The sequence below is a fragment of the Manis pentadactyla genome, chromosome 9 (assembly GCF_030020395.1).
Source record: "Manis pentadactyla isolate mManPen7 chromosome 9, mManPen7.hap1, whole genome shotgun sequence".
In the NCBI taxonomy this organism is placed as follows: domain Eukaryota; kingdom Metazoa; phylum Chordata; class Mammalia; order Pholidota; family Manidae; genus Manis; species Manis pentadactyla.
Window position 1 is genome coordinate 14,040,580 of NC_080027.1, and position 26,592 is coordinate 14,067,171.

General features: G+C 57.6%; 2 protein-coding genes across 5 annotated transcripts in view; one reads left to right on the forward strand and one right to left on the reverse strand.

Moving 5' to 3' along the window:
- The window catches only part of MACROD1 (mono-ADP ribosylhydrolase 1), a 140,865-nt gene that overhangs the window by 25,645 nt on the left and 88,628 nt on the right, over positions 1–26,592 (forward strand). The window lies entirely within an intron of this gene.
- The window catches only part of FLRT1 (fibronectin leucine rich transmembrane protein 1), a 72,338-nt gene continuing 58,112 nt past the window's right edge, over positions 12,367–26,592 (reverse strand). The window contains exons 2-3 of one of the 2 annotated variants that reach the window (XM_036926697.2): positions 25,032–25,943; positions 12,367–16,167 (exon numbers count right to left, since the gene is read on the reverse strand). In XM_036926697.2, the coding sequence (XP_036782592.1) occupies positions 14,094–16,118 (2,025 nt within the window). In that variant the 5' untranslated portion in view covers positions 16,119–16,167; positions 25,032–25,943 and the 3' untranslated portion in view covers positions 12,367–14,093. Of the gene's footprint in view, positions 16,168–22,288; positions 24,220–25,031; positions 25,944–26,592 lie in introns of those variants that run through there. The other variant, XR_008999153.1, reaches the window with a different exon arrangement.

Genomic DNA, 26,592 nt, shown 5'->3' on the forward strand with positions numbered 1-26,592 from the left:
GCACGGGTGAGGAGCAGCAGCAGCCTGAGACGCGCCCGTGCTTGGGCTCACCGCCCCTGCATCTCACACCAAACCAGCACGTAGTAGGTGTGTGGAAATACTTGCTTTATGCCAGGAAACACATAGGACTCTCTGCTCACAGTAAGTTTCAGCAGGGTCTCCACTGCCGTCTTTGTGTCCCTTGCTTGCCCTGGCCACACCTGCCACAGGAAATGCTCCTGGAAGGTTTGGCTCCTAGCCTCACCCCCACCCCCCAGCTCCCTCGCCCTGGACGTCCAAGCATTTCCTTTGCTGTGGCCATGGACTTTCTGGGCCTGGCCTTTCGAGGGACGGGTGCTACTTCCTGCTGTCTGGCAGTGTCTCTGGGCTTCAGTGCTCTGTGCAATCCCATGGCCGGTGCCAGGGCCACACGGCGGGGCTGCACGGCACGGCGGCGGTGGGTGTTCACAGAGACAGAAATAGAAATGGCATCCCTGGATAGCCCCGGGAAGCTGGGCAGCCCTGGCTGTTACTGCTGCTTCTGACACCCTTGGGTCGTCAGCACAGGGAAGTTGTCTTGCTAGTGACCTCGGCTCCCTCGGCATTCTGGCTGGTACAGCCCCATCATCTGGCCTCAGGGCCTCCCTGCCTTGTCTGGTCTCTTCTATTTTCTCCATTCCAGCACAATTGGGGGTCTCAAAACTACATGTTCTTTCTCCCTTCTGGCCTTTGCATGGGCTCTTTCCCCTGCCGAGAGCACCCTTTCCTCCCGTTTCACCCGGCTGACCCTGCTTAGGCTCCAGGCCCCGGCTTAGATGTCATCTCCTCCAGGACCTGCTGCAGCCTGAGTTAGGCATCCCGCCTGCGCCGCAATCATTCAGCAGGTGCTGGGGCTGCAAGGGGGAGCAAGGGAGGTGTGGCTCCGGCAGCTGGGTCACCCTAGGGAGCTACAGTCACCTGTAAGGACCAGGCCCTGGGAGCAGGAAGGGGTAGCTGGGAAGAGCATCCTAGACGGACGGGGGTCTGGGCTGGCTCAGCTCACCGCACCGGGAGCAGGAATGCCAGAGGGAGGCTGGGGCAGGTGGCAGGCGGCTCTTGCGGGGTCCAGGCGCCCTTTCTCTGCCTGTCCCCTAAGACAGCGCTGATCTGCAGAGCACAGCGCAGCCGGACCACAGTGGAGCTGAAGTCATACTTCAAATGGCTTCCGTCTGGGGAATCCAGGGCTCGTCTCTGAGTCCTTGAATCATCTGCCCACCCACCCCTCGTGTGCCTCCCTGGAAAAACCAGCCAGCAGGAGAACTCAGGCCTGGGGGAGATGCCAGCCTGGAGCTTGGCTCCCAGGATCCTTCCTGTCCTCCTGCTCCTGAGGCTCAGCCTTCTGCTCAGCTTCTCTTTCTGGCCCCTCAAACTGCACAGCCCTCCTTCCTTCATTCAAAGAGCATAAAATGATGAAGACCCATTCCTGCCTCTAGAAGATGCTCACTGCAGGGGTGCCGGCCTACAGCACAGGGTGTAAGTGCCTTGAGGGGGCATCCAGAGCACTACGGGCAGGTCAAGGAAGGCTCCTTGGAGGAGGCTTGCCTGAGGAGGCCTACTTCCCCACAGCAGTTTCTGGTGGGGGGTCCCCTGTGCCTTGTCCTCCAGGCTCACAGACCCCTGGTCCCCAGGACTGGGAGCGGTGGGAGGAGCCTGGACAGACTGGTTCCAGTGCCGACCTGGCACCATGGCCTTGTGCCAGTTCCTCAGGTCTGGGCCTTGGTTTGCTCTCTAAAAAATGCGAATAAGCAAGGATGGAACATGGTGACAGATGTCTGGCGCCCGGCACCATCAGGCCTCGCTGCCTGCCTCTCACAGATGGGCACCCCTTTAGGAAATCCCCCCTAATTATGAAGTTGCAGATCTGGGTGGCCACATGGGAAGGAAGCACATTCATTAGGAGACCCAGGCACAGAGTGGCCTTGCCAAGCATCTCTCCGCGCCAGCTTCCCTAGGACTGCGGCCTTGCTGGTAGCACATCTCCCCCGTCTCACGGTGACAAGTTCCATCTGCCAGCCCCTGGGGAGCCACTGACTGGGAGGGCCTGTTCAGGGACCCACTGTCCCTGGTGACGGCCCCTCAGCCCTGCACCCCCAGCTTGTGATCTCAGCTTTAAGGAGGACTCCAGTCCCTTTCTCTGCCCCACCACGCTGACCCATTCACCAGGGCCCTTGTCCAAGAGAAAGCTAATTAAGGAATTTCTGCTCTCGGCTCAGCCTGGACTTTGAAGATTCTCCTTGGTTTTCCTGGAGTATCTGAAAACAGGTGGAGAAAAGGGGTGTTAGAAAGGGCGTTGGATAAGCTCCCAGAGCCTCTGTAATAGGCTTGATCCCTGCCAGAGCTGGCAGCGTCAGACAGCCCTCCACCCAGCGCTGCTGGGAAGGGGCTGCAGGCCAGGAGCACGCAGGTCCCTTCGTAACCCTGTGGGCCCCAGGCTGCCAGCTCCCTGTCCTAGCTTCTTGCAGTGGGGGGCTGTGTGTTCCCCAAGAGTTTTAGGGGCCAGAGGAAGGGGAAAAACAAGGTGTGGCCCCCTCACCATATGTGCTCCCGAACAGTGAAGGCCCAGGTCTGCGCTAGGGAGGAGGGTCCTGGCTTTGAGGGCTGCTGCAGTGACGGTGTTGGGTAAGGTGGGCTCTCCCTCCCTGCCCCTTCCCTCCAGTGCCCCCCACTCCAGCATCTTTTTTCCCAAAAGTGTATTTGCATCTCAGAGATTTTAACCAACCAACCACAAATATTTATTCAACACTTACCGCACAACATGGGCTTCGGGGTCCTGTTCGCTGCTCTGTCCTCTACCTGAGCAGGCCTGGCACACAGCAGGTGTTCCAAGAAGACTTGCTGATGGTGGGTTGGAGGTCATTTTTGGAGACAGAGGGAGTTGCTACTCTCAGAGAGTTTATACTATTGCTGCTTTCAGAAAACGCCCACAGGGTCTTGGGGGGGAATCACTGATTCCTCAGAAGTCAGGTGGAGGGGTCTTAGAGTCTGCCCTCCCTGTCACTCTGAGCTTTGGCCCAGCCTGGTGTAACCCTGGGGAGAGTTGGGGCCCAGTCTTCACCCCCTCCCAGGCCCTGATCTCCCATTTCCTTCTGCAGTGCAGGGGTGGGAAGTGGGGGGCAGGGAGCTCTTAGACCTGCAATTCCCTGTGCGGGGACCTCGGGGGGACACTTGCCTGCATCATGGAAATAAAAATGATAAAAACCTGCCACTGAATTCTGGGTGGCAGTAAATTACTTAACACCTGAAACAGGTTGAAATGTGGCCACTGTGGCTTTTAATAAGCCCATCTTGGATGCGGCCGCTTCCGCGAGGAGCCAGCCCGGTTTCTCGAGGCATAATTTCATCGCATCCCAGGCTTGGCAGCAGTGCAAATAAGATTTCACTCCTCTTGTAAATCTCCAAGAGGGAGCGCTGGGATTTCATTTGTGCTGTCAGTTAGTGACTTGAGAGAGCCTATTTACTTTGCTGTGGGAGGAGAGGGTCCTTCAGAGGTGCTGGACTTGGGGGTGCAGGTGCTGCAGAGAGGATGCGGGTTGTGGAGGAGGGAAGGGGGGAGGCAGCCAGCATTCTGGGTGGGCCTGGAGCACACTTTGTTTTCAGTGCCTGAAAGTAGATGAACAAGTGCCTCCCAGAGTTGCAGGCGCATTTCAGGGCTGGCTGGGTAACCTCCTAAGCAGGGTGCTGAGAAATGGCCACAGAACTTGGGTGTGGGGTGTCGTTTGGGGTGTTAGACTCTTTCCGGGTTTGGTCACCTCTTTTCTGAGATGCTTGGTAAGGCCAGACCCCTCCTGGGAAGGGAGGGCAGAAAATAGGAAACTTCCGGAACCTGGTGGTAGCCAGGTAGGAGCAGGGTCCAGGGTCCAGGTATGGGGTAGCAGCCACCCACTCTTTCTCCCATTGAATTGAAATTTTTAGTCCTGAGTCTGACCAAACAGGTAGAATTGGATATGCGAAGCAGGGACTGCCAGGCCCTGGGGTGCCCTTGGCCTTAGTGTGGCCACTCAGGGGTCCTACCCCACCCCTGTCTGTAACCTTGGTGATGTGTTAGTGCTGAGGTCTCTGTGGGAAGGAGAGGGGAGTGGGGCCTGCTCTCCCTGGATGAGCAGCAGGAGCCCAGCACCCTCCACGAGGGCCCCAGCACACACTAGCAGGGTCAGTGTCGTGATGGTAGAAATAAGAGCAGTGGGCTGTTGCCACACACACATCCGACAGACGTGGAAACTGAGGCCTGTGGAGTGAGGTGTGGTGCCCATAGGTCTAACCCAGTCTTGAGGGACTCCAAGGCTCGGTCTGAGGAGGATTCCAGGGCAGCAATGGCACTAACGCAGTGGTTCCCAAATGCACGTGACCACGAGCCTCTCCTGGGCAGAACCTCCATTAGCTCTAGGGGCTGAGGAACCCAGAGTAAGAACCTGGCCCTCCTGCCCGGGCTGGGAGAGAGCCCAGTGTGTGGCTCAGCCACCAATGTCAGGAGGGTGAGCTGAGCTGGGGTCAGGCCCCCATCCATGCACCACCCCCCACCCCCGCCCGAGCTTTGGAGGCCCCACAAACCTCCCGGAGATGAGGGGAAGAAGAGACCTGCTAGCCAGGGGCCCCAGTGAGCGAGGTGCTAGAACTAGTCACCTGTACAGGAGAGATACCAGCAGAGGGTGGGGCCTGAAGTCGGGTGAGAGGGACTGGCTTCTTGGAGGCCATGCCTAAGTTGAACTTTCAAGGGCCTTCAAGGGCGTCTGGGCTAAGAAATTAGTACAGCACAGAGAGGCCTGCCAGGGAATCAACTGTACCAGGTGGGCCCGAGGCTGGGCCAGCAGAAGGGTCCTGGGCTTATGGAGGAAGCAGAGCCTTCCATAGGGAGGCACAGAATCGGACTTCCCTTCCTGTCCCCCACCTCAGGCCTTCTCCCTTGCTCTCCGAACCCTCCTCATCCGAAGAAACACCCTCCATGGGAACATTGCTCCCCAGAGAGTCTCCCCACCCCTGGACCAGGCAGGGCCCTCGTCTAGCCCATGAGGATCCGTCCCTCCCCCCCAGCCCCAGCCCCAGCATGTAGTAGGGCCTTGTGAATGTCTTCTGACTGGCTGTTGGATCGTGTCCTCAAAGATCACTTGACAGTCCTGAAGAACAGGTCTTGGGTGAGAAAGAGCTGGGTGGCCCTGCTGAGCACCCACTGTGTGCTGGGGACTCAGTCCTTCCCTGAGGGCTGCACCACGTGCTGCTCTTTGGATCGGTCTGTCTTGGCTGGTGTCTGCCCCCAGCAGGGTGGGCATAAGGACTGAGAGGACAGAGCAGGGACATAGCCAGGGGGCCCGGTGTCACGCCAGTCGGGCCACCCATCACCAAGGCACGCCAAGAAATGACTTTGCTTCCTTAGACTGTGCAGAAGAATTCATTAACCCGTATCCAGACATGAAATCAGATCTAAGGCAGAGGTAATGAGGTCTTACTTTATGTTAAATTTAGCAGAAACCTCTATTGTTCTCGTGGAAAGTAATTTTTTCCCTTTCTCTCCCTCTTTGGGGGTGAGATGTCAGATGAGGCTTAGAGAGTTGTGAGTGCGGGGTTTGGCTAGGGGACGAGGGGTGTCTGGGTGGGGTGGGGAGGGCGAGAGCCAGGCGTGTGTCCAGCAGGTGGGGAGCAGCCCCAGTCTTATGGGTGCCCACATGGTTGTCGGAACACCGATGAGATGCTCCACAGGCCCGTAATCCCTAATCCATCTCCTTGTGGAGGCCCCCCTGGAGTCTGCCCCTCGCAGCCAAGAGCACATGTGCGACAGCCCCCCAGCCCCCGGCTCACTGGGCCCTAAGCCAAGAGTCAGCAGCTGAGATGATGGTAAAAGTTAAATCTTTCTATTTATTTCAAGAAAGAACAAGGAAAGTGGACTTGGACATTTTATGACAACAGACAAACAGAAAATAGGACCAAATAGTTAATCACATTCGTCTCAACATTTAAGTTTCAAGGCACCTACAAGAAGGAGGCCAGAGGGCGGTTCGCAGTGCACTTTGGTTTGTGTTGTCACGGTGGGTGTTTGTGTCTCGGCTTTCCAAAAACCCCTGTCCGGTGGTGAGGTCGGGAGTGAGGCAGGCGGGCCCAGGGCCAGGCCGCATCAGCCAGCCAGGTCTCAGGTGAGAGCAGCTAGCAGTGGGAGTGGTCCCCCCAGTCAGACCCCCGAGATGCTTCGCCCTTCAGAGGAAAGGCAAAAGGACAAGAGGGGGGCGGCTGAGTGCCCCGCGGGGCTGATTCTGCAGGTGAGGAGGGGCAGGGGGTGAGGGAAGCTGGGGGGTGCCAGGTAGGGGTCCCGCAACGGCAGGCTTGCGAGGAGCCAGGCCTGCCCTCCGCATGCCGTCAGCTGGCCGGGCACCTTGCCTTCTGTAGCAGAGGGACCCATCCATTCTCCAGGGTCTGGGCGAGGACCCCCACTCCGGCCACCTCCTCAGACTGAGGGAATGGATTACACTGAGCGAAGCACAGCGATGCCAGAATGCTTCACGATACCGAATGAGATGCACATGACCTTTTAACGTCAGGAAAGGGAATTGCTGTTGGTGGCTCTTAAAAAACATTCACTCTGCAGTGCTTGTGCGTGGGGTTTCTTTTAGTTAGTTTTTTTCCCTTTGCCTCCCTGTTCACACCACCCTGTGACATTCATAATCAGCTGGCATCCACTGCCACCAGCAGACTCACACAACCTCACATCTCTCTGGATCGCCTGTGTTCACGACCCGCAGCCTCCCCCGGCCTGCAGCACCATGTCCCTCCCTCTCAGATGACAAACCTCGAATGCTGGGCAGCCAGGCTGCCTCCCCGCAGCCCTCAACATCTCTGTAAGAGCTGGAAGGCACCCGAGTCCTCCATCCGAAGAAACCTTGCACCCTGGAGCCTGGCGACTGTCCCTGGGTGCTGTGCGGGCTTCTCACCTGGGGCCACTGGCCTGATGGCAGGTGGTCTGCTGCGTCGGGTAAAAAATCTAAGGCTAGTTTCAGGATTTTGTGTCTTCCTCCTGGGTACCCAGAACCTTTCAAAAACTGGACCAGCCAGAGGTGGGTGGGACACGCTCTGAGCACGTCCTCTGTGCAGGGCAGGCGAGAGGTGCCCTGGGCCCCCCGGCTCTGGGAGATGAGCCTTGGGCAGCCCCGAGTCCACTGTGGCTTTGATTGTCACTCACATTGTGTTTGTGTTTCCGTTCTGAGGAGAAAGCCTGGGTGGTTCCTCTCGGTGGTGGCCCAAGGTGCTGGGACTCTCTACAGGAGCGTTAGACAAGGCAGGACACCCGGTGTTGTGCCCTCCTTGTCACCAACCTGGAGCTCACCTCAGAGAGGGGAAACTGAGTCACTCAGGCTGGCCGCCAGCTCTTGCCTTGCCATGTGGCTGGGCTTCCTCATCAGCTGCGCAGGTAGTGATCGGTTCGTCCAAGAGACAGCGGAGCAAGAGGCTTCGGAGGAGGGAAGTGGCTGAGAGGAGCCCTTTCCTGCACCAGGCTGCCAGCAGGGCAGGTGCCAAATGGTGGATGCCGGCACATCCGCCTGTGCCTTTCGCACTGAGCCCGAGGGGGCAGACGGCCAGCAGGAGGACAAGGAAGTGAGAGGAGGATCGGAGAAGAGATGATTGAGTGCCGCTGTGTGCCAGGCACTGTGCTGGGCCTCAGTGACCTGGCACAGAGTTAGCGTAGGGACCTGGCATCCTGCCTGAGCGGCTGTCTGCCCTGATGCCATAAGAGATTTGGGGGTGGTGGCAGCAAAGAGCTTCCCGCAAGCACTCTCCAGACGCGGCCTCTTGGGCTTTCAGGTGTTGGGGATGGCATGGGGCGGGGTGGGAAGGAAAGGAACCAGGGCAGGTGGTGGTGGCCCTGATAGCCCCGGGTGCCTAGGGCCGGCTTCTCTAGGAGGTAGGGACCCAGTCGGCCTCCCCAAAGATACCCTGTGCCCTCAGCATGCCCATATTGCCCTCCTAGTACAAGCTGGGCATTTCAGTAAAAGGGTGTGGAAGGGGACAGTGACAGTGGTCTCAAAATGCCCAGGCCTGCCAGACCCTCCACAGGGAGCCCAGGAGAAGCTGCCCCCTGGCTGAAGATCTGCCCTGAGCACAGTGTCTCCAGGGGTGGTGTGGAGAAAAGGCGGGCTTTGCCCTGTGTCAGCGTCGGGCTTGTGGGCACACCTGCAAATCCAATTTATGGCGAGAAAGTGGCCCTGACCGCAGAGATCATAGAATTTCTGAAACTAAAGAAAAACAATACATTAAAAATGCAAAGGGAGGAGGGAAGTAAAAGGAGGGGGAGTGAAGACTCAAGAGAATCTTTTTGTGAGTGTTTTTAAGGAAGCAAATGTGGGTATTTCAGTCAACTACTTGGAACATTTCAGAAGAAATGGTAAATACTTAAAACCGCAGAGTGAAAAGTGCCCCAGGCAGCCATCAACCCGGCTGGGATGGATGGGTTGAGGCGGCCTTGCCGAGTGTGTGGAGCGGGGAAAACAGCTGGCGGGCTCTGGGGGAAGCTCGGCGGGACAGGGGCTCTGGTGCTGAGGACAGTCCAGGAGGCAGCCCGGGCCCCTGAGCCGCAGCGCCAGGAAGTGGCCCCCTGGCAGCCCTGGGTGAGCCAGCTGCAGGGGGGGGCCACCCTCTGACCACCCCGTCCCAACTCTGGGGTGGAGTGGCAGGTGTTTGCGCTTCTCCTGGTGCCTCTTGGACGCTGAGAATGGGGATTGTGCGGCCTCTCTGGTGGCATAAGCAGCTCTTTGACGGGCCTGGGTGCGCGGCTTCGGGGCAGCCCTGACCTGGGATTTTCAGGGGACACTGGTCATTTTAAGCAGCACAGTGAGCATCTCCTGATGTCTTCCTTACAAGGTCCTATGGGATAATAAAGTCAGGGTGAGAACCAGGATCTTCTAGTTAGAGAGCCAGGCCTTGGCTTAGGCAGGAAAATGCCTGCCACGTCCCTGTCAAGTGCTTGAACGCCCCCAGAGGCAGAGAGCTCACTGTCTGACTCCTGTGCTGGGCCCGTTTCTCTTCCCTGACCTTCAGTTTTCCCTTCACAGTTGGTACCACTCGCCTTTTACTTGCCACAGGGAATGGGTCAGAGGCAGACCCTCCCTGGCACAGAAGGGAAGCAGTAAAGCGCTTGGCCCCAGAATCCTGCTCTCTAAGTGGTCCGGCCACCTCCCCTCATTGCTCTTCACCCCTGGAGCAGAAGGACTTTGGAGGGCAGTGGCAGAGCCTCCACTGGGGGCCGGGACAGCTGCTGGGTGACTGCATATCCCCCGGCTCGGCCCTGAGGCCTGAGCACCAGGTGCCCATGAGGCAGGACCGCTGGAATCCAGGCTCCCGCAAGCCCAGCACATCCCCGAGGGCTTTGGCCTGCGTGGTGTCAGCCCTCCCAGACACCCAGCTTCCTGGGGTGTGTGCAGGGGCAGCTCCTGAGCCAGGCCCAGAAACTCCCTCCTTTGCACACAGTCACTGGGGGCAGGTTCATAAAATGTGGAAAATCCCCTTTCCCTTCACCTCCAAGGAGTTTTAATCTCTCCTAATCAATTTAGCAGACTCGCTTGGTTGTAAATGGTAATGATTTGCATTTTTGAGCCTTTTTATCCCTCCTTAAAATAAGATGCATCCTCTGTTGGCATTCTGGAATGCTGTGCAGGACTGTGAATTGCTTGTTAGCGCTCACCCTGGCACCAATCCAGGGCTAGGCATCCGCCCGTCACCTGCGTTGATTTGAGTGCAGGGAGGGGACATGGGTGCATGGGGCACCCACAGCCGGGCCATGTCCTGGCCCTGAGAGCATGGTCTGGCCCTTGGGAGACATAGACTGCTGTGCACCCCAAAGCCCCTCCTTCCAGCAAGCGCCCAGCTCTCTCCTGGTTGCCTTCTGGCTCCCCTGCCCCCTGTCTGCGGCATCCCGTCTTCCTTGTAGTTTTCATAAGCATGAGGCTCAGAAGCCCTGTCCTCCCTGATGCCTTGGCAGGAAGCAGGTTTCTGGAGTGGGCTGGGTTGGCTTTGGGACTCGAGCTGCCATTGGCGGGCGGGGAAGGGTACCCTCTCCTTGGCTCCAGGCAGTGAAGGAGAGGGGCTCGGATGCAGCCCCAGGCACCACGCAGGCTCTTCTCCAGGCCCCAGGCAGCCACCTCAGACCCTCAGGAATCCTCACATGGCCTCTTCCCCCTGCTCTGGGCCCCCATCACCTGCCTTGGATCAAACAGAACCTTCCCAGATCAGCAGAGGGGAGGAGCCCCCACTTGGCCTCTGGAGCACCCAGCTTTTCTAGTAAAGGTAGACCTCAGCCTACCCCCACTTTACAGAAGGGAAAGCAGAGGCTGTGGTTTTGTGAAACACGCTTTCCTTGTGCCTCCCAGGAAACGTTCCCTGACTCGTCCTCTCTCTCGTACCTTGTTGGGGCTGGTGGGCCTCCCTGGACTTCTAGGGGGAGGGAGGAGAAGGCTGGAGCCCAGCAGAGGGGGCAGAGGAGGCACAAGGCAGGCGTGGGCCTCGGGCTTTGGGTGGGGAAGCCTGGCCCCTCCAGCTGCTGCCATCTTCCCAGCTGCTGTCACCAACCTGCCAGTGTCACCCAGAGCAGGAAGGAGCCGGTGCCCCAGCTCTTGCCCTCAGACTTGGCACCCAGGCCCTGGGTGGGGAGGCCCCCAAGGCAGCCACATGGCTGCCCTGTCACTGTGGAGGTGGGCCAGGAAGCCCGAGCCAATTTAGAGAAGATGGAGTCTTCCTCGGGAGGCCGCAGGGAGAGGGAAGGAGAAAGGGGAAGAAAAGAAGCTTTTGATGCACATCATGTCTGTGGAATCGAGTATGACTAATTAATAGATTTTATTCTTAGTAATCTCTTAAGCATTCCATACGTTGGGCCCCGCGCCTGAGCTGAGCTTACAAGAGGCCTCGTTCGCGAAACGCAAACAGCTCGCCTGCCCCACTGCCTTCCCTCCTTCCTCGCCTTTTCTTTCCTTTTTTTTGTGTGTGTCTTTTTTTTTTTTTTAGGGGAAATTTAAAGGAAAATTGCCATGTAATAGGAAAGAGATTCCAATCACTACATCTAATTACCACAAAGGGTAAACCACTTAACCAAAGAAGTGTCTTGGGCTTTTTTTTTTAAACTTTAAACCTGCCTTAAATGCCACAAAATACACTCATCAGTGCTGAGGCCAAGGAGGTTGTTCTGGCTAGTTAGAGGCTGCGAGGGTCAGGCTGGCCCCCACAGATTCTGGGCAGAAGTGGTGGCCTGGGCCTGGGTGCATCTTCCTTCACGCGCCTTTAGGAGGTGGGAGGAGGCAAGTGCCTGAAACATCTCTCCCGTGTGACAGGAGAAGCTGGACCTGTGGGGAGACAGGGCTTCAGAGGGGGTTTGGCTTCAGGCCCCCTCCCTGGCCTGGGGGGCCGTGAGGCAGCAGACATTTGGGGGCTCGCTCTCAGGACACTGGGAAGACATCAGGAGGCTGAGGGCAGAGGGGAGGAGAGCAGGCCCTGGGCCCTGGCGGCCAAATCGCACTACCTTCAGCACTTACACTGAAAAGATGTCCGTGGTGAGGCGGGGGGTCTGGCTCCCCAGCCCACTGTGGGCCCTGGCAGTGCAAGAGCCGGAGCAGGAGACCTATGCATCCTCAGGCCTGGACAGGCCTGGGCCTGCGTGTGCTGTGGGAGAGGAAAGCTCACCACCCAGGCCTGGCCTTGGCGGGTGGTGCTGGCACAGGCTGGCTCTCTGCCCCTACCGTATGGGACCACCTGCTATTCCCAAATGCCTCCCTAGCTTCTAAGGGGATGATCCTGATTTCCTGCTTGGCAGTGGGGAGGCAGGGGACTGAGTTTCCTGGGACACTGGCAGGAGGCTGGAGTGGTGCCTTGAGGGACGGGGCCTCATTTCAGAAATAACAGAGGCCTGAGACTCCTGTCACCTCAGCCAGGCCCTCCGCGCAGAGCAGCCGCTCCTCCCAGACCCACCAGTGCGTCCTCCCTGAGCTACCAGGACAGGCCTGTGTCAGGGCCTGTGTCAGACATGAAAACACAGATGTGACATTAAGGCTTGGTACAAGTTGTTTCCCGACTTCATGGTATGAGAAAATGATTCAAGTGGGAAAAGGGAAAAAAGGCTTAGTTTAGGAAGAAATGTGTCTATGCCCCTGTGCCCTCCCTGGGGCTGGGGAGCTGGAACCGCCCTCACCTTGGGAGACCGTCCCCGCAGCCTGGCGGAGGAGAACACCTCCTCTTTCCACCTTCCCCACAAAGGGTTGTGTTCTTTTCTTTCAATCCCTGCCTCTTCATGAAGGGCCAGCCGTAGCTTTTCATGTCCGGTGGGCGGCCAGACCCTGGGCCTGTCACTGCAGCCCTGTGACTATATTCAGCCTCCTCTTCCTGCCGTGGCTTCTGTCAAAGCAGCTGAGGCCTTTTGAAAACACCACCTCCAGGAGCCGGACACCTTCTCATCCTCACTGCCCTCAGACCAGTGGTTCTCCATTGACACAGTTCTTCCCTGGCACCGGGCAAGCGGCACGTTGACAGATGGTGACGTGAGTTTCCTGAGTGCGGGGACGCAAGGGACGTCAGAATCCCAGGCACCACTCCTCTCTTCTTTCCAGGTCCACTGTCATTATTTCATCATAATTTTAGTCTCATGGCTTGCCAAACTGCACTGTCGGCTGGTAAATGATGGCAGCACGGATTCCTCTGGGAAGAAATAAAATCTTAACTCTTCAGAGGGCCCTTTTGGAAGCTGGCATTTTTTGAGAAAGATCTGGTCTCCCCTCTCCAGAGTAGAGATCCTGGGGTGGGCACAGCCGAGTGTTGTACATTCGGGGGCCTGCAGGGGCGGTCGGGGGGCAGGAAGGAGGGGTCTGTCTCCCAGGGCTTTTCTGAGAATTTCCATGTCTTTTTCTAGGCTTTGTTTAAGCAGCCATGGAAACCATTAGCTCTAATCAGCTGATATATAAAAAAAGTCCCTGTACCCATTACCTGTCCTGGGAGGAGGCACACAGCACAGAATAAACGTTCAGAAAGTAGCTGTTGAGGAGATTGCATCTGGTGGGGGGTGGAGGTGAGGACACTGGCAGTCAGAGAAAGGTTTCGTCTGTGTCAGAAAGGGGTACAGCCCAGCTCTGGCCAACCTGAGATACAGCTGAACTGAAAGCAAGCCTTGCCTAGGGCCTCCTTAGCCACCTGCCCAGGACACGCCTCTGCCTTTAGGAGCCGTATTGTCCCCCCATTACTCCCATCCCAACACACTTCTACTTAATCGTTGATTTCCTAAGAGAAAGCAACACTTCTGCAATCCTATTGTCTCAGGACAGTGTATGACTTGACCCAAGAAGTACTGTAAGGACCATCTGTGTGGTTCTATCTACCCATCTGCATTTAGAGACATGACAGGGATAGGTAGGTAGATGCACGTCCAAGTGGCTGGGAAAGCCACCGCCCCTTGTGGGGCTTCCACAGAGTGTGGTGCATGGAACGAAAGAGGGGAAAAGAAAGTTTGTTTTTTAATTGACTACATCGTTGTTCAAAGAATGCAGTAAAAGATGCACTATTTCTGCAAACCTGTAAGGGAAACGGTATGGAAAGAACCACGGAAGAGATTTCAGGACAATATCTTCACAGCAAAAGATATTTTCCTTCCCCTCTCCTTTGTGAGGAGCCTGAACACCTTCCATCACGTCGATGCTGGCGAGCGACTGGCAGCCAGAGCTGTGTGGGGCTTCGCGTGTCGGCTGCTTCTCTCTGACGGTTCTTTTGTGACGTCCCTGGACAGAGTGTGAGGTGTACACAGACATTGTACAGGTAGCGTCCTTCCAGTTCAGGAGAAAAAACCCAACCAACCCTTCCTGCAATATTATTTTTAGTCCTTCCCCTCCCCAGCTGGCATAATTTGGTATAAATTATGTCTTCAGCAACGTCAGATCCTCCTCCTGCCTTCTATTCTTAAAAAAAAATGTTTTTTTCTTTTCACTGTGTTCTACAAAATTGTCAGCCCTCCCCAAATTTTGCTTTCTGCTGGGAAGTCACTGTGGACTTCCTTTCCTGCTCTGTCAGATGGTGGCAAGCTGGCCAGACAGGAGGAGGCGGCACTGGGTGGGGCAGCCGGGCGGCCAGCATCATGTGTAGGAGTAGTCTATGTCAGGGATGCCGCCGTCCCGGTAGCCCCGCGTGGTGCCGTAACCGATGGTGTGCGTGCCCTTGCAGAGGCTGCTGCCATTGGAGGGGAAGATGGTGTGGACTACGTACTCCTCTTTGGCGCGGTAAGGGTTAATGGGCAGCATTTGCAGCCCAGGGCCACGGATTTCCAAGATGGAGTTATCCTTCTTTGTCCCCGACTCCATATAGTCGTCCTTTTTCCGGCTGCCCCGATTGTAGGCCCGCTCCCGGGTCAGCAGCTCACCAGCCCGGTGCACATACCAGCAGATAGCCCCGAGGACCAGGAAGAGGAATACGAGAGCCACGGCACCGCTGATGATGCCTGCCAAGGGCAGGCTCACCATGGGGTCTGCATTTTGTTCCTGGTTGAGCGTGGTGGTGGGGCCATAGCTGTCGGCTGTCTCTGCCTTGGCACACACGGGCGTCTCATCAGCCACATAGGTGTTGCCGGTCTCCATGGTGACCATGCAGATGATATAGGTGGACTTGGGCTCCAGGGCTGTCAGCAGGTACTCTGTCTTGTCCCCCTGCACCAGGGTCTCTGTGATGGAGCCCACGGCCGGGCTGTGGCCCAGACGCAGCCAGCTGAGCCGGAAGGAGGAAGCAGGGAGCACGGCCTTCCACGTGATGCGGATGGAGTCCGCCGTCAGGGGCTTCACATGGATGATCAGGGTCTTGGTGCCATCGCCCGTGGCCATGGGGTAGTCAAGGTTGGAGTCAGGGAGGCGCAGCCCTGGCCTCTTGGCCTTGAGGGTGAAGAGTGAGCCCTGGGGTGTGGTGGCAGAGGCGTGGTTGCTGGCCGTGGTCTTGGCAGCAGCGCTGGCCGCTCCACTCTGGGACCCTGTCTCGAAGCACTCGTCCATCTCGCCGGTGATGTCCCTGATGGCCATGCCCCGGACCTTCTCGGGGCCCTGGCACATGAGGCCCCGCACGTTGACCACGGCTGCCCGCGCCTTCACCCAGTCCCGCAGCCACATGAGATTGCAGCCGCAGAACCAGGGGTTGTTCCGGAGCAGCAGCTGGGCCAGGCTCTCCAGGTCGTCGAACAGGCCGCGGGGCAGCGTGGTGAGGTTGTTATTGGACAGGTCCAGGCGCTCCAGCTCACGCATCTTGGCCAGCGTGTTGTAGGGGATGTGGCTGATGGCATTGTCCTGCAGGTAAAGCTTCTGCAGGTGGGTGCTGGGCAGGTTGAGGGGGGGCGCGGCCAGAGAGTTGCGCACCAGCGAGAGCTCGGTGAGGTTCTGCAGGCGGCTGAAGGTGTCGTCGGCGATGCGCTGGTTGGCCAGCAGGTTGCCATCGAGCACCAGCCGCCGCAGGCTGTTGAGGCCCTTGAAGGCATGCAGCGGGATGGTGGAGATGCGGTTGTCGTCCAGCCGCAGCTCCTCCAGTGTGCGGGGCAGCCCCGAGGGGATGCTGCTCAGGTGGTTCCGGCTCAGGAAGAGCAGCTTGAGCTGCTTGCTGTCGGCGAAGGCGTCCTCCTCGATGCTGACAGTGGATACGGAGTTGTCATCCAGGTGCAGCTTCTCCAGCAGTGGGATGCGGGCCAGCGAGTCCCTGGCGATGGTGCGCACGTTGTTGTCCTGCAGGTGCAGCTCCCGCAGGGAGCTGGGCAGATTGACCGGGAACTCGTCCAGGTCGTTCTCATACAGGTAGATGACCTGCACGTTGACCTTGGTCTTGAGGTCCTGGGGGATGCCGGCGTTGTTGATCTGGTTGTTCTGCAGGTAGAGGGTGGTGGCGTCATCGGGAATGTCAGCAGGGATGGAGGTGAGGCCCCGGTCATTGCAGTAGATGAAACCGTTATCACAGCGGCACACTGAGGGGCAGGTGGTGCTGTCGATGACCTCTGTCAGGAAGGCGATGAGCCCGTAGCAGAGGAAAAGCCAGTCCCGCAGGTCCATGGTGGCTGTGGTCATCACAACAGTGGCCGTGACGGTGGCAGTGGGTGTGGTGGTGGCAGTGGCGGTGGGGTGTGCCACCACCATGGTGGATGGCTGAGGGAGCCGGGCCTCACCCGATTTGGAGCCACTACACCTGCAAGGAGCACAGGACAACGTGTGATGAGAGCGAGTCACAGCGCCCACCCACCTGCCACTAAGGGGTCACCACTGGCGGGGCCGCAGGGCAGAGGTCAAGCCCTTTCTGTGTCAAGTTATGTCACAGGTGATCACTGGGAAACTGACGTCAGACTAGCAGTTCTGACTAACATTAAACCTCATCGGAGTGCCTGTGAATCGGGCGCATGTCCATGGCCCTCCTGGCCTGTGACAAAGCCATGGTGAGGTGAGTTCAGCATGAGCCACACTGGAGTTTCAGTTTCTTCTTTCAGGACTTCACACTAAGCCAGTCTTTATGGCTAATGCTGAGAGTGGCCGGTCTGTGTTGCTGGGGTGGATTTAGGGCATGTTTTATGGATTCAGAGCCCTTTCTCACTGGCATGGGGGACTCAAGTCCTTATCTGGCTTGGACGCAGGGTTTGAAGAGAAACCCTTATTCCTGTGCGGCGTGCAGGATCAAAGGGGGGGAGCGCTACAAGATTCTGCAAAAAAGGAGCTGCCAGCTTCCTCACTGGTAAGCAGCGGAGAGCCAGGAGCTCCATCGGCTGGTGTTAGAACGTGTCCTGCTTGTCACTCGTGCATTTAATGGACTAAAGAATGAGGTGTCAACAGAGCTACTTTCTCATGTATATACAGAAAACTGTTTACCAGAGGTGCCCTCCCTAGCTCTGCGTTCTGTGTTGTGTGTGAAATTGTTTCACACCTTGCCCCCTTCCCAAATCACAAAACTTTCAGCTATTTTGAAAAAAATACAGATCTGTTTTCTTGCACTTAAAGAAATGGGACAAATAAAAGGAGGGAGGAGTCTGTGTTCCAAGGGAATTGACTGCAAGGTGTAATTTCAGTTTTCACAAATGGAAAAATTGCAGTGTAGATTTTTTCTCATATTATTTACTGTTCATAGTGGTAAAAAAATCAATTAAAGAGAAATTATCTATCAACTTCAGTGGGAAGGTGTTTTCATGCAACCGGCAAAGATCTGCCATGTACTCTGGGTTCACGAGGGCTTTTCAGTGGTAGACACAACGGCCCCTTGGCATCTGAGCCGAGGCCCCAGCCTGGAGGGCCGTCCTGGTGTGCAGAGCGGAACTGGGACCTGCTCACAGAATGAGGCAGTGGGGACCACATTGTCATGCCCCAGGGACTGAGCGTCTCCATTTCCCGCTACGCCAAACCCTTCTCCCTTCTCTTTCCCTCTGTATTGCTGAAATGTCCCCTCCTCTGCTAAGTCCCCCTGATACCATACAGAGCCTCCTTCTGCTCCATCCTTCCATCCACCCACTCACATATTTATCCATCCCTGCACCCATTCATCCATTCATCTACCCATCCACTCACTCATCCACTCACTCATCCATCCCACCATCCAGTAGATCTTTACTGAGTATCTACCATGTGCCATCCGTGTCTAGCCACTGGGGATTCCATTCTGGTGAGACAGTAGTCATACTATAATAAAGACCTCACCTAGAGCTTTATGAATACTTAAGTCATTTAATCCTCCCAGTAAACCTGAGGTCGGTGTCCTGCTTACGCCTATTTAACAGAGGAGAAATCTGAAGCTCACAGATGTTAACTCACTCAAGACTGCTTGAGAAGTGGTGAGGGACCCGGGCCAGGACCGTGATGTGATGGGCAGGCTCGTGGCACTGCATCTTGTGCTCATCCTTGTGGGCTGTGGGTCGTGCTGTTTGGTGACTAGTGTTTCAGTGTCTCCAGCTAAATTTTGGGTGCCCAAGTGGGGACCATAGGCTTCACAGGCCTGGTGTGGCTTGATATCACTGACCACCAAGCTTTTGCCCAGGTGGCCTGGCAGCTCTGAGACCTTCTGGAGAAAACTCAGGTCGTGCCCACATTAGCACAAGAACCCCACTCAGGGCCTGTTAGCAGCATGAAGCTTTGTCCATGTGACCCAAGGCAGGTTGAGAGCCAGCTGAGGACACCTGGCTGGAAGCAAGTGAGGGTGAGGGCAAAGGACATACGGGGTCTGCGCATGGAGCCATATGTGGATGAGACCTCTCAGGAAGCTGGAAGAAAGGATGAGACTGTGCCCAATACTCCGGGTCCCTGAAGCCAGCTTAAACTCCTGCTGCCGGCACCTGCCAGCCTGAGGACTTCCTGTGGACACTCACCTCCTGACTACTTCCTTGAAGCTCGGCCCCTAGCCCAGGCTCTGGGTCGTGAGCCCCCTCACAGCCCCACCCTCGGGACGTGGAGTCTGTCTCTGCTTGTGCATATGACCCCCCTCACAGGCATGCCTGCCTATCACATGCACACAGGTCCCATTTTACAGCTGAGCAGCCTGAGGCTCAGAGAGGTGAGGGGCCCATCCAAGGTCACAGGCAGCCCAGGTTCCCGCCCTTCCTCTGGGCAGAGCCAGAGTCACGGAGGTCATGGAGCCTGGAGGTCCTCCCTCAAGATGCTTATGAGTGAGAGGCAGGGCCTGGGTAGGTGCTGGGGACAGGAAGCCTCAGGCCTGCTCAAAGACCACCTTGCCTCAGGCTCAGGATCGAGTCTGAGCCGAGGAGCACCGCTGCCCAGGGCCCCCAGCGTCTGGCACCCTGATCTGTCAGCTGCTGAGTCCTGGCACAAGGGATGCGGATGGCCCCGGGGCTCGGACATTCTGGGGCAGTGCCCTGAGCAAGTGGCAGACTTGTTGAGGCCAAAGCCCAGGCCAGCCACCACACTCTTTGGCATGGACATCGGTTCCCAGTGCCTGCTCAGCTCATGGCCACAGCCCTCAGCCCTGGCATCATAATAGAGTCTAAATTGCACCTTTCAGTGATGCCTGATGGATAACCAAGAAGCATTTGGGAGGCAGGGACCCAAGGCCTTTCCGTTCCCCTGTCTGCAGGCCTCATCCATCTTGGCTCACGTCTCCCCTTGCCGCCCCTTCCACAAGGCCAGAGAGCAGGGTGGGGCCCAGGGGTGGGAAGGAAGAGAGCTGCCTTGCTGGAGGAGCCCTTTGATCACCCTATGCCAGGTGGCCTTTTTATTCCTTTGTTGTGTGTGTGACGGTTTATGTAGCCATCAAATTAAACCTGGTAAATTGCCCGTCCTTTATGGGGTCACTTGTTGCACAGATCCCACAGACTTAAGCATGCTATGAGTTAGGACCTGCTAGCTCCATGAATGACAGCAGGGTCCTTGGCGTGTCTTGGGGGGCATGGGAGGGGAGCAGTGATGTGGCTCAGGAGGTTCCCAGACCCCCTTAGCTGAGGGGGGACCTAGGGCATCATCCTTGGCATTCTACCTCAGTCACTAGCTCCTGCCATCTTCCAGGACAGAGAAACCTGGGTTCGAGTCCTGCCTCTGCCACTTCCAGGCTATGTGATCTTGAGTATGTTGCTTGCACTCTCTGAGCTTCAGTTTCCTCATCTATAAATGTGGACTTAATAGTTCCCCTTACAGGGAAATTTACTATTGAGGATTCAGTGGGATAGTACATGCTAAGTACCCCTCATAAGTGTAACCTGTATATACCTGATGACTTCGGTTTAAAAGCTGCTATAATTATCCAGTTGCCCTGTGGCTCTGTGTTAAGCTGCTCCCTGGCATGGATTCCTTGTCATGCACTGTGACACTGGACACCCCCCCACCTCAAATTATGCATCCTCAGCCCCACTCCCCAAGCCTTAGTGGAAACACCCCAGTTTGGGCCACACAGAGCTGGCCCATCAACACCAGGCTCCTCCTTTGTGACCCCAGGCTGCTCCAGCTCCTGTCTCATGGGGACCCCTCCAGGCCCAGGGAGCAGATGTAAGAGGGAACCACCCATGCGTCAGCTCTTGCCTCAGTCCTCCGGAACTCTGACACGCAAGATGTGGCCCACTCCGGTTTCCTGAAGGCCCTGCACTGGCCCCTGCTCCCTCTGGGCCTTTGCATGTGCTGTTCCAGCTCCGTGGACACCAGCACACCCTGCCCTGCTCCTGCCTCCCCAGGCCAGCTTCCACTCCTCCCCCAGGCCTCAGTCTGGACAGCTCTACGTGAAGCTCCCCCTGGCCTCCTCAGGGTGGGGTCTGTGTCCAGCTCTGCTCCCATACCCACTTGAGTAGCAGGTGCTGAGTGGTACCTATAAAGATCTGCTCGTCCCTGCTGGAGACCCCCAGCCTCCCAACGCTCTGTCCTGGTGTCTTCCCCAAGTCCTGTCAGTCGAGCTGCCGGAGGCCTAGGACCCTCTGGAGGGCCCTCTCAGGGGAGTGGAGGAAGGGCCACTGGCAGGGAGCAGCTTCAGGACCCGAGGCCCAGCTCACTGTGTGGGAAATGGCATCTCCTGCTGCAGGCTTCTGGTGGACCATAGTTAGACCTAAGCACACCAGGCGGCTGGCTGGAGGAGGGGGCGTGTTTCTGGAAGGAGTGCAGGTCTGGGCAGGAGAGGGAAGACTGGGCAGGCCTCCCCCTGCCTCCAAGCCCTGGCCTGCCTGCCTTTTCGTCAGGGGAGGCAGCTCGCTTGGGAATGCTCTGATGCAGTGTTCCCCAAAGTGCCAGGTACAGTCTAAGCCCCCACTTTAGGAACAGAGAGTTCCAGGTGGCACTGACCCCAAGGAGAAGGTGCATGGACTAGGAACAGAGAGAGGACAATAGGGCTAGGTCAGAATCTGGCCTCACCGCTCCCCTGTGTAACCTGCAGTGACACTTCTCTGGTTTCTGAAGTGACATTCCTCATCTGTAATGTGTTGCTGCGAACCCCACTCTCTCGGGAAGATGAGAGGGAGGGGTTGTGTAGACTGCCCAGCACAGGCCCCAGTGGTTTGGGAAAGAGCTGCCCCACCCTTTCCCAGAGAGGGGCCCCAAATACTCCTATGGTCACTCAGGGTGGCTGCCCACCTGTCCTGGCTGAGCTTCTGAAAGACGGGTGCAGAAACAAGTGCGTTAGGGAGCCAGGCTCAGACAGAGGGAAACCCCCACTTCCCGCGTCCCCTTTTAGCCCCTCCCTTCAGCAAGAAGCCACGCCCTCAGGTCTTTACTGGCAGAAGCGAGGTATGTAGGGCATATGGGACAGAACAGTTTCGCAGCCCCAGAAGGGGACAGGCTGGGGACCTGGGCCCCACTGGGAGCAGAGACCTCCCCTGCCAGGCAGGGAGCTCCACCACAGCATCTGTAATGGGCCCGCAGCAAACCTTTGCTTATATTAGTGAGGGGCCCCACGTTTTCTTCCCCACCAGCCAGCCCCACCTCTCAGGCTCAGCTATAAGCAACTTGTGGGGGAGTGGAGGTGGGGGCAGGGACGGGCAAGAGGCAGGGGGGTGCCAGCCTCCACCTTCATGGTTCATGCAGGCTTAGGGAGACTTCCCCCCTGGGAAGGTGAGTAGCCCAGTGGGCCTGTCTGGGCTCAGTGGCCTCAGGTCTCAGGAGTTCATCTGTACATTGGGACCATAAGTGACCCACTTCGCTGGGTTCTTGTAAGGATAAACTAGAGCAAAGGGTCTGATGCACAGTGGCGTTCACCATGGGGACAACTGCTGTTATTAGCAACCGTCCAGGAGATGTGCATTTAGCAACGGTCTGGGAGATGTGCACTGCAGATGGGGAGTAACCTTGGGACTTGTGTGGGCGGGGCTTTCCAAGCCCTAGTTCAGGCAGACGCAGGGCCGGCTCCTGTCCAGGCCACTCTTGGCCCCTCCAGGAGGTTGGGTGTTGTGATCCTCAAGGCCCTTCTAAGCCTGCGCTGCACAGCTTTGCTCCTGATTTCTCTACTGGTGCCACTGAGAACTTGTAATGCATGGGGGGTGGGGGTAGGGTTTCCTTTAAAACCTAAAGTTAATTATTTTTCTAATTTCATGCTGCATGCATTATGCATCTGCTGTTATCGCTGGCAGTAATTGCAGACAGGTATGCAAATTCACTAAAAGTATACCTCGAGTTCACCTCACTGCGTAGGCTGCGTGGTGGTGCTGGGTGGAGGGATGTCCTGAACTTCAGAGAATGCAAATTGCTTTAAAAAACAAGACTTTAAAATTGTGTCTTAAGAGGTTAATTATATTGATAACAGTGTTCGATATTAAACTATTCAGGGCCGGGAGGGGTGGGGGGATGAAAGGAGACACATGTAATTTTGTTTCTTTCTCCCTCAGCATTATTTAATGAAATATTCCTGCACCTGATATTTCTGTCCGTCTGTGTGCATTTTTAGTAAAGCTGCCTAGACTGAGGCTTAATTCCTTTTGGGAAAGAAAGAAAGACCAGGGGACTTGCAGAAGGAAGAGGGGCCTGAGGGTCTTTATTCTAAGGGACTAGGAGGAAGGAAAGGAGAGGGCAGTGCCTGCAGGGCTGGTGACAGCCCCAGAGAACAGGGTGGGGGCCCGGGATCTGCACTGCAGGGGCCGAGAGAGCAGCAGGGCAACCAGGAAAGATGGGTATGGTGACGCTTACTGACAATAAAGCAGAGGCTTGGAGCTGGGTGGGGGTGGGACCCTCAAGGAGCTGTGTGCATCCCTCACAGGCAGGCCCTGCTCCTGGCAAGACCCCCTAGTTATTTATCACGAGTTGACCTCCCACTAGAGTGTAAATTCTCCAAGTCAGGATATGTTCTGTCTTGTTTACTGGCTTGGCACTGAGCCTGGCACAAGGGTGCTCATAAACATCTGTTGAATGAATGAATGAATGGAAACATCAAAGGGAGGCCCCAGAAGCTGAAGCCCAGGACCAGTGTGAGAGGGAAGGAGGCTAGCCCTCCTTTAGCCCCACCCAGTGATAATGACCCAGGCTCTCAGCACCACAGCCCAAAGAGGCAAAGGGACTGGTCTGAGCTGTGCGGCGGGTGGTGGAGGAGCCAGTCACGAACCCAGGCCTTGGACTCACACCCAGTGCTCTTCCCTTCCCAGGTGTCTTACCTGCCCTCCCCAGCTGCCCAGTGGGACCTCCTCAGCCCGGAGGGAGCAAACCCCGGGAAGCCCCCTGGCTGTCCCTGCGAGTCTCTGATATAAGGGGGCCCGCCTGGCCCTGCCCAAATGTAGTTCTGCTTCCAGGGGTCAGAGGCTGGCCCACCTTCTGTGAGAGGGCCCCTTCCCTCCCACTCCCACAGATATTCACAAGGGTGGAGCCCACCCTCAGGACCCTGGAATTGGGCAGATAGAAGTCCTCGGAGAGCCTCTGCTTTTTAAAGAGGGGGGAAAATTGAGGCCCAGAGAGGGGAAGGGACAGGTTAGGGCACAGAGAACCCTTGAGCAGCAGCAGACAGCCCTCTCCCTGACCTCTTCCTCCAGCCTTGGCACTGAACTCCCAAATCCTTTCCCGGGGTGGGCATGGGGAGGGTGATGGTGGACAGTGACTCAAGCAGGATCTCATGGGGGCTGCTTTCCCCCACCAGTGGGTCTGCTGACCCCTCTAGTCCTATGGGGTCAGGCCCATTAGTGGCAGTAGCTGGCAAGGCTGAGTGCCTGCTGCCTGTCAGGCCCTTCACAAACCCCTCTCCTTTCCAGCCTGCCACTGCCCTGCAGGGCATGTGCCCCAGTGCACAAAGGGGAGCACACTCAGGGAGGGCAAGGAACGTGCCCAAGGTCACATGGCTCACAGCTGAAGGGCCAGAGTGCCAACCCACATCTGGCCACAGAGCCCAGTGTGTTCCTTTGCTTTTCTGCCTTGGGATGGAAGAGAGATGCCCAGCTCACCAGGGGCAGAGCCCAGCACCAACCAGGATCTCCATGAGATTAGGGTCGCAGGCCTGGGGAGCAGCAGCTGACTGCACCCCTCCTGCTAGGCCTCCTCCCCAGGAATTACCTTCCAGTTCTGCCCAGGGCCTGGAGGAGATGGAGACTCCTGGCGGTCGGTGGCGGGGGCGGTGCAGGGCTGGGGGAGGGGAGCCGGCGCGCTGGGGCTCCGCTCGGCTCTGGCGGGCTCCGGACGCCTCGCAGCCCCACTGACGGGTTGGCGCGCCTTTATAATAAATAACAGCAAATAGCCGATCCGCAGGGCATCTTTCACGCCGGTGGCTAATAACACGGCTATTAATGCCCCCGCAGACGGCGTGCGCGCCGCGCCGCGCTGACGAATGTCCCGGCCCCGGTGCAGTCATAAATCAGCTCCTCTCCTGGGGAAGCGCGCGGGAAAGTGTCATTTTCCATCTTGGTAATGAATTGGGGCTTCCCTGCCCTGCCCTGGGCGCCGCGGTAGAGGTTGGCTGGGGTTTGTGTTTGGGGAGGCGCGAGCCCTCCCTCCTGGCCTCTGGGGAGCGGGGAGGAGTAGGTTGTGCCCCCAGACAGCTCCCCGCCCCCCACGGGGCCCAGCCGGGTTCCCGCTGCGGGGGTAATGAGAAGCGGGTACTCAAATCCTGCCGTGTGACCCTGGGGCACTCGCTGCCCTTTTCTGGGCCCCACCATGCCGCTCTCACCAATAAAGAGGCTGAGGTGGAAATCAGAGTAGATGCGACTGGCCAGTAGGAACAGGGCCCTGGTTGGTGGCTTGGATCAACCACCCTGGCCAGGGGACGGGCCGGCTCAGATGGAGGCGCCTTGCAGGCTCCCTCCAGTTGGAGGGCAGCAGGGGCCATGACCAGTGGCTGTTGTCAACAAAGGCCCTGCCCTTTGGGTGGGACTGAGGGGGGCTCAAGGTGAGGCCTACCCCAAGGACAGCAGGCCCATGGCTGGAGGGAGGAGCGCTTTACTCCAGGGAAGGCCGCTCCTTTAGGTGTGCCCTGGGTCCACCCCGCTTTGGGAGAGCCCAGCAGCACCGGGATTACCAGGGAGCAAGGGACCCCTCCCCTGGCAAGCAGAAGCGGGTGGGATGGGGCTGCACACCTGGGGAGCTCTGATGCTGCTTCACCACCTGGCCCCGGAAGAGAGCAGGCCCCAGCTGTCTCCCGCGCCTTCCTGGGCTACCCCAGCCCATCTGCGTCTGCCTTACCTCCTTAGCTGCGACCTGGAGCCTGCTGGGTCTGGCTGGGAGCTCTGCTCTAGATGCCTCTGCTCCGGTCCACTGGGCCTGGTCTGCGTCACATTCAGGCCCCGTGGCCCTGACACTTGGGTTGCAGACCGCAGATCTGGGGCATTGGGTGGCGCTGGGGGTGCCCCAGGGCATGGGGAGAGGCCCTGTGCTTGCTCTGCTGGGCTCCTGGTGTTCAGATGTGGCTGCAGATCTGGAGCCGCATCCTCTGTGACCTAGGCTGCCCCTGCTGCTGGCCTCTCCCTCTGGAGTGAGGGGCATGCATGAGGAGCCCACAGGGGCGCCCCTCCAAGGCCCTGGGACTCCTGTGCACAGCCTGAGGGTGTTATGGGCCCCCCAGGCATGCCCTACAGCCAGGTACCCATCTAGGGGAGGGAGACCTCCGGCCTCCTTTCAACTTTTGCCCTTTTGTCGGGTGGCTGCCACCTTCTCTGAAAGGCTTCTACGTGGCTTTCACCCCCTTTTCTTCACCAAGTTTTGTGTTTTTTTTAATCCCTTTAAGTCACTTGGCAGAATGGGCTGCCCTGCAGAGAGCGTTCTTGCGTGACAGAGCTAAGAGGGAGCCCGTCTCCAAAGAATCACTATTCCTGCCACTCAGGCTGTGTCTCCAGGGGGAAGAGGGGGTCCATTACCCCGCGGAGGAGTTCAGATGTTCACCGCGGGGCGGGAGCCGCTGACATGCACCGCTGAGCTGTCAGGCCCCACATGCCTCTGGGCAGATGCTGGGTGGAGGGCTCAGAGCTGCTCGGCTGCTCCTGTTTGAGAGAAGGTTTTCTTGCTGGGGAGGCGGGGGACGCGTTATTCCTGCCTCACCCCCTGGTCTTGTCTGTCCAAAAAGGAGTCGTTCTTCTCAACTGTTCCCTGCCTTCTCACCTGCCAAAAACAATACAAGTGATTAAGCCCAGGGAAATCAGGAGCTGTGGAGGGGCCGGCAGCCCAGCCTGCAGCCTCTTCTCCTCCCATCCCTCCAGAGCCTGTTTTCCTGGGCACCACGTAATTTCTCGTGAGCTGGATGGTCTCTACCATCTCCCTTCTCTTTTCAAATCCAGATAACAGACAGCTGGCCATGCAGAGCCCCCTCCCTCACAGCCCCTCGTTTCCCTTTTCCTGGGGGTGGAGGAGAAACATGAAGTTCAGAGCGCTCCTGGCCGTGCGTGCGGGGGGGCTGCCAGCCCAGCCCAGAGCTGGCTCCGCCTCCCCCAGCACCTGCTCCTCTTGCTAAATGCCATTCAAAGGATCCGGCAGGGCCGCAGTGGCCTCTGCTTCCAGAAGCAGGAGCATCAGGGAGCCATGGAAGTCGGGCCTCGGTGTCCCTGGCCTCCCTCCTGTGACTGCCCCACTTCCTAGGCTGGGTCAAGTGCTCCGCACTGCCAGTGCCCTCTGCAGCCACCCTCCTGCTTCCACAGAGGCCTGGGTGGGCAGGGCTTGCTGTTCCTCAGAACCCAGAACCAACCCAAGCCCCTCTGGATCGCCTCTCATTAGCTTGGCACATGGAAGGCCTGTGGTGCCCTGATGTCCGCAT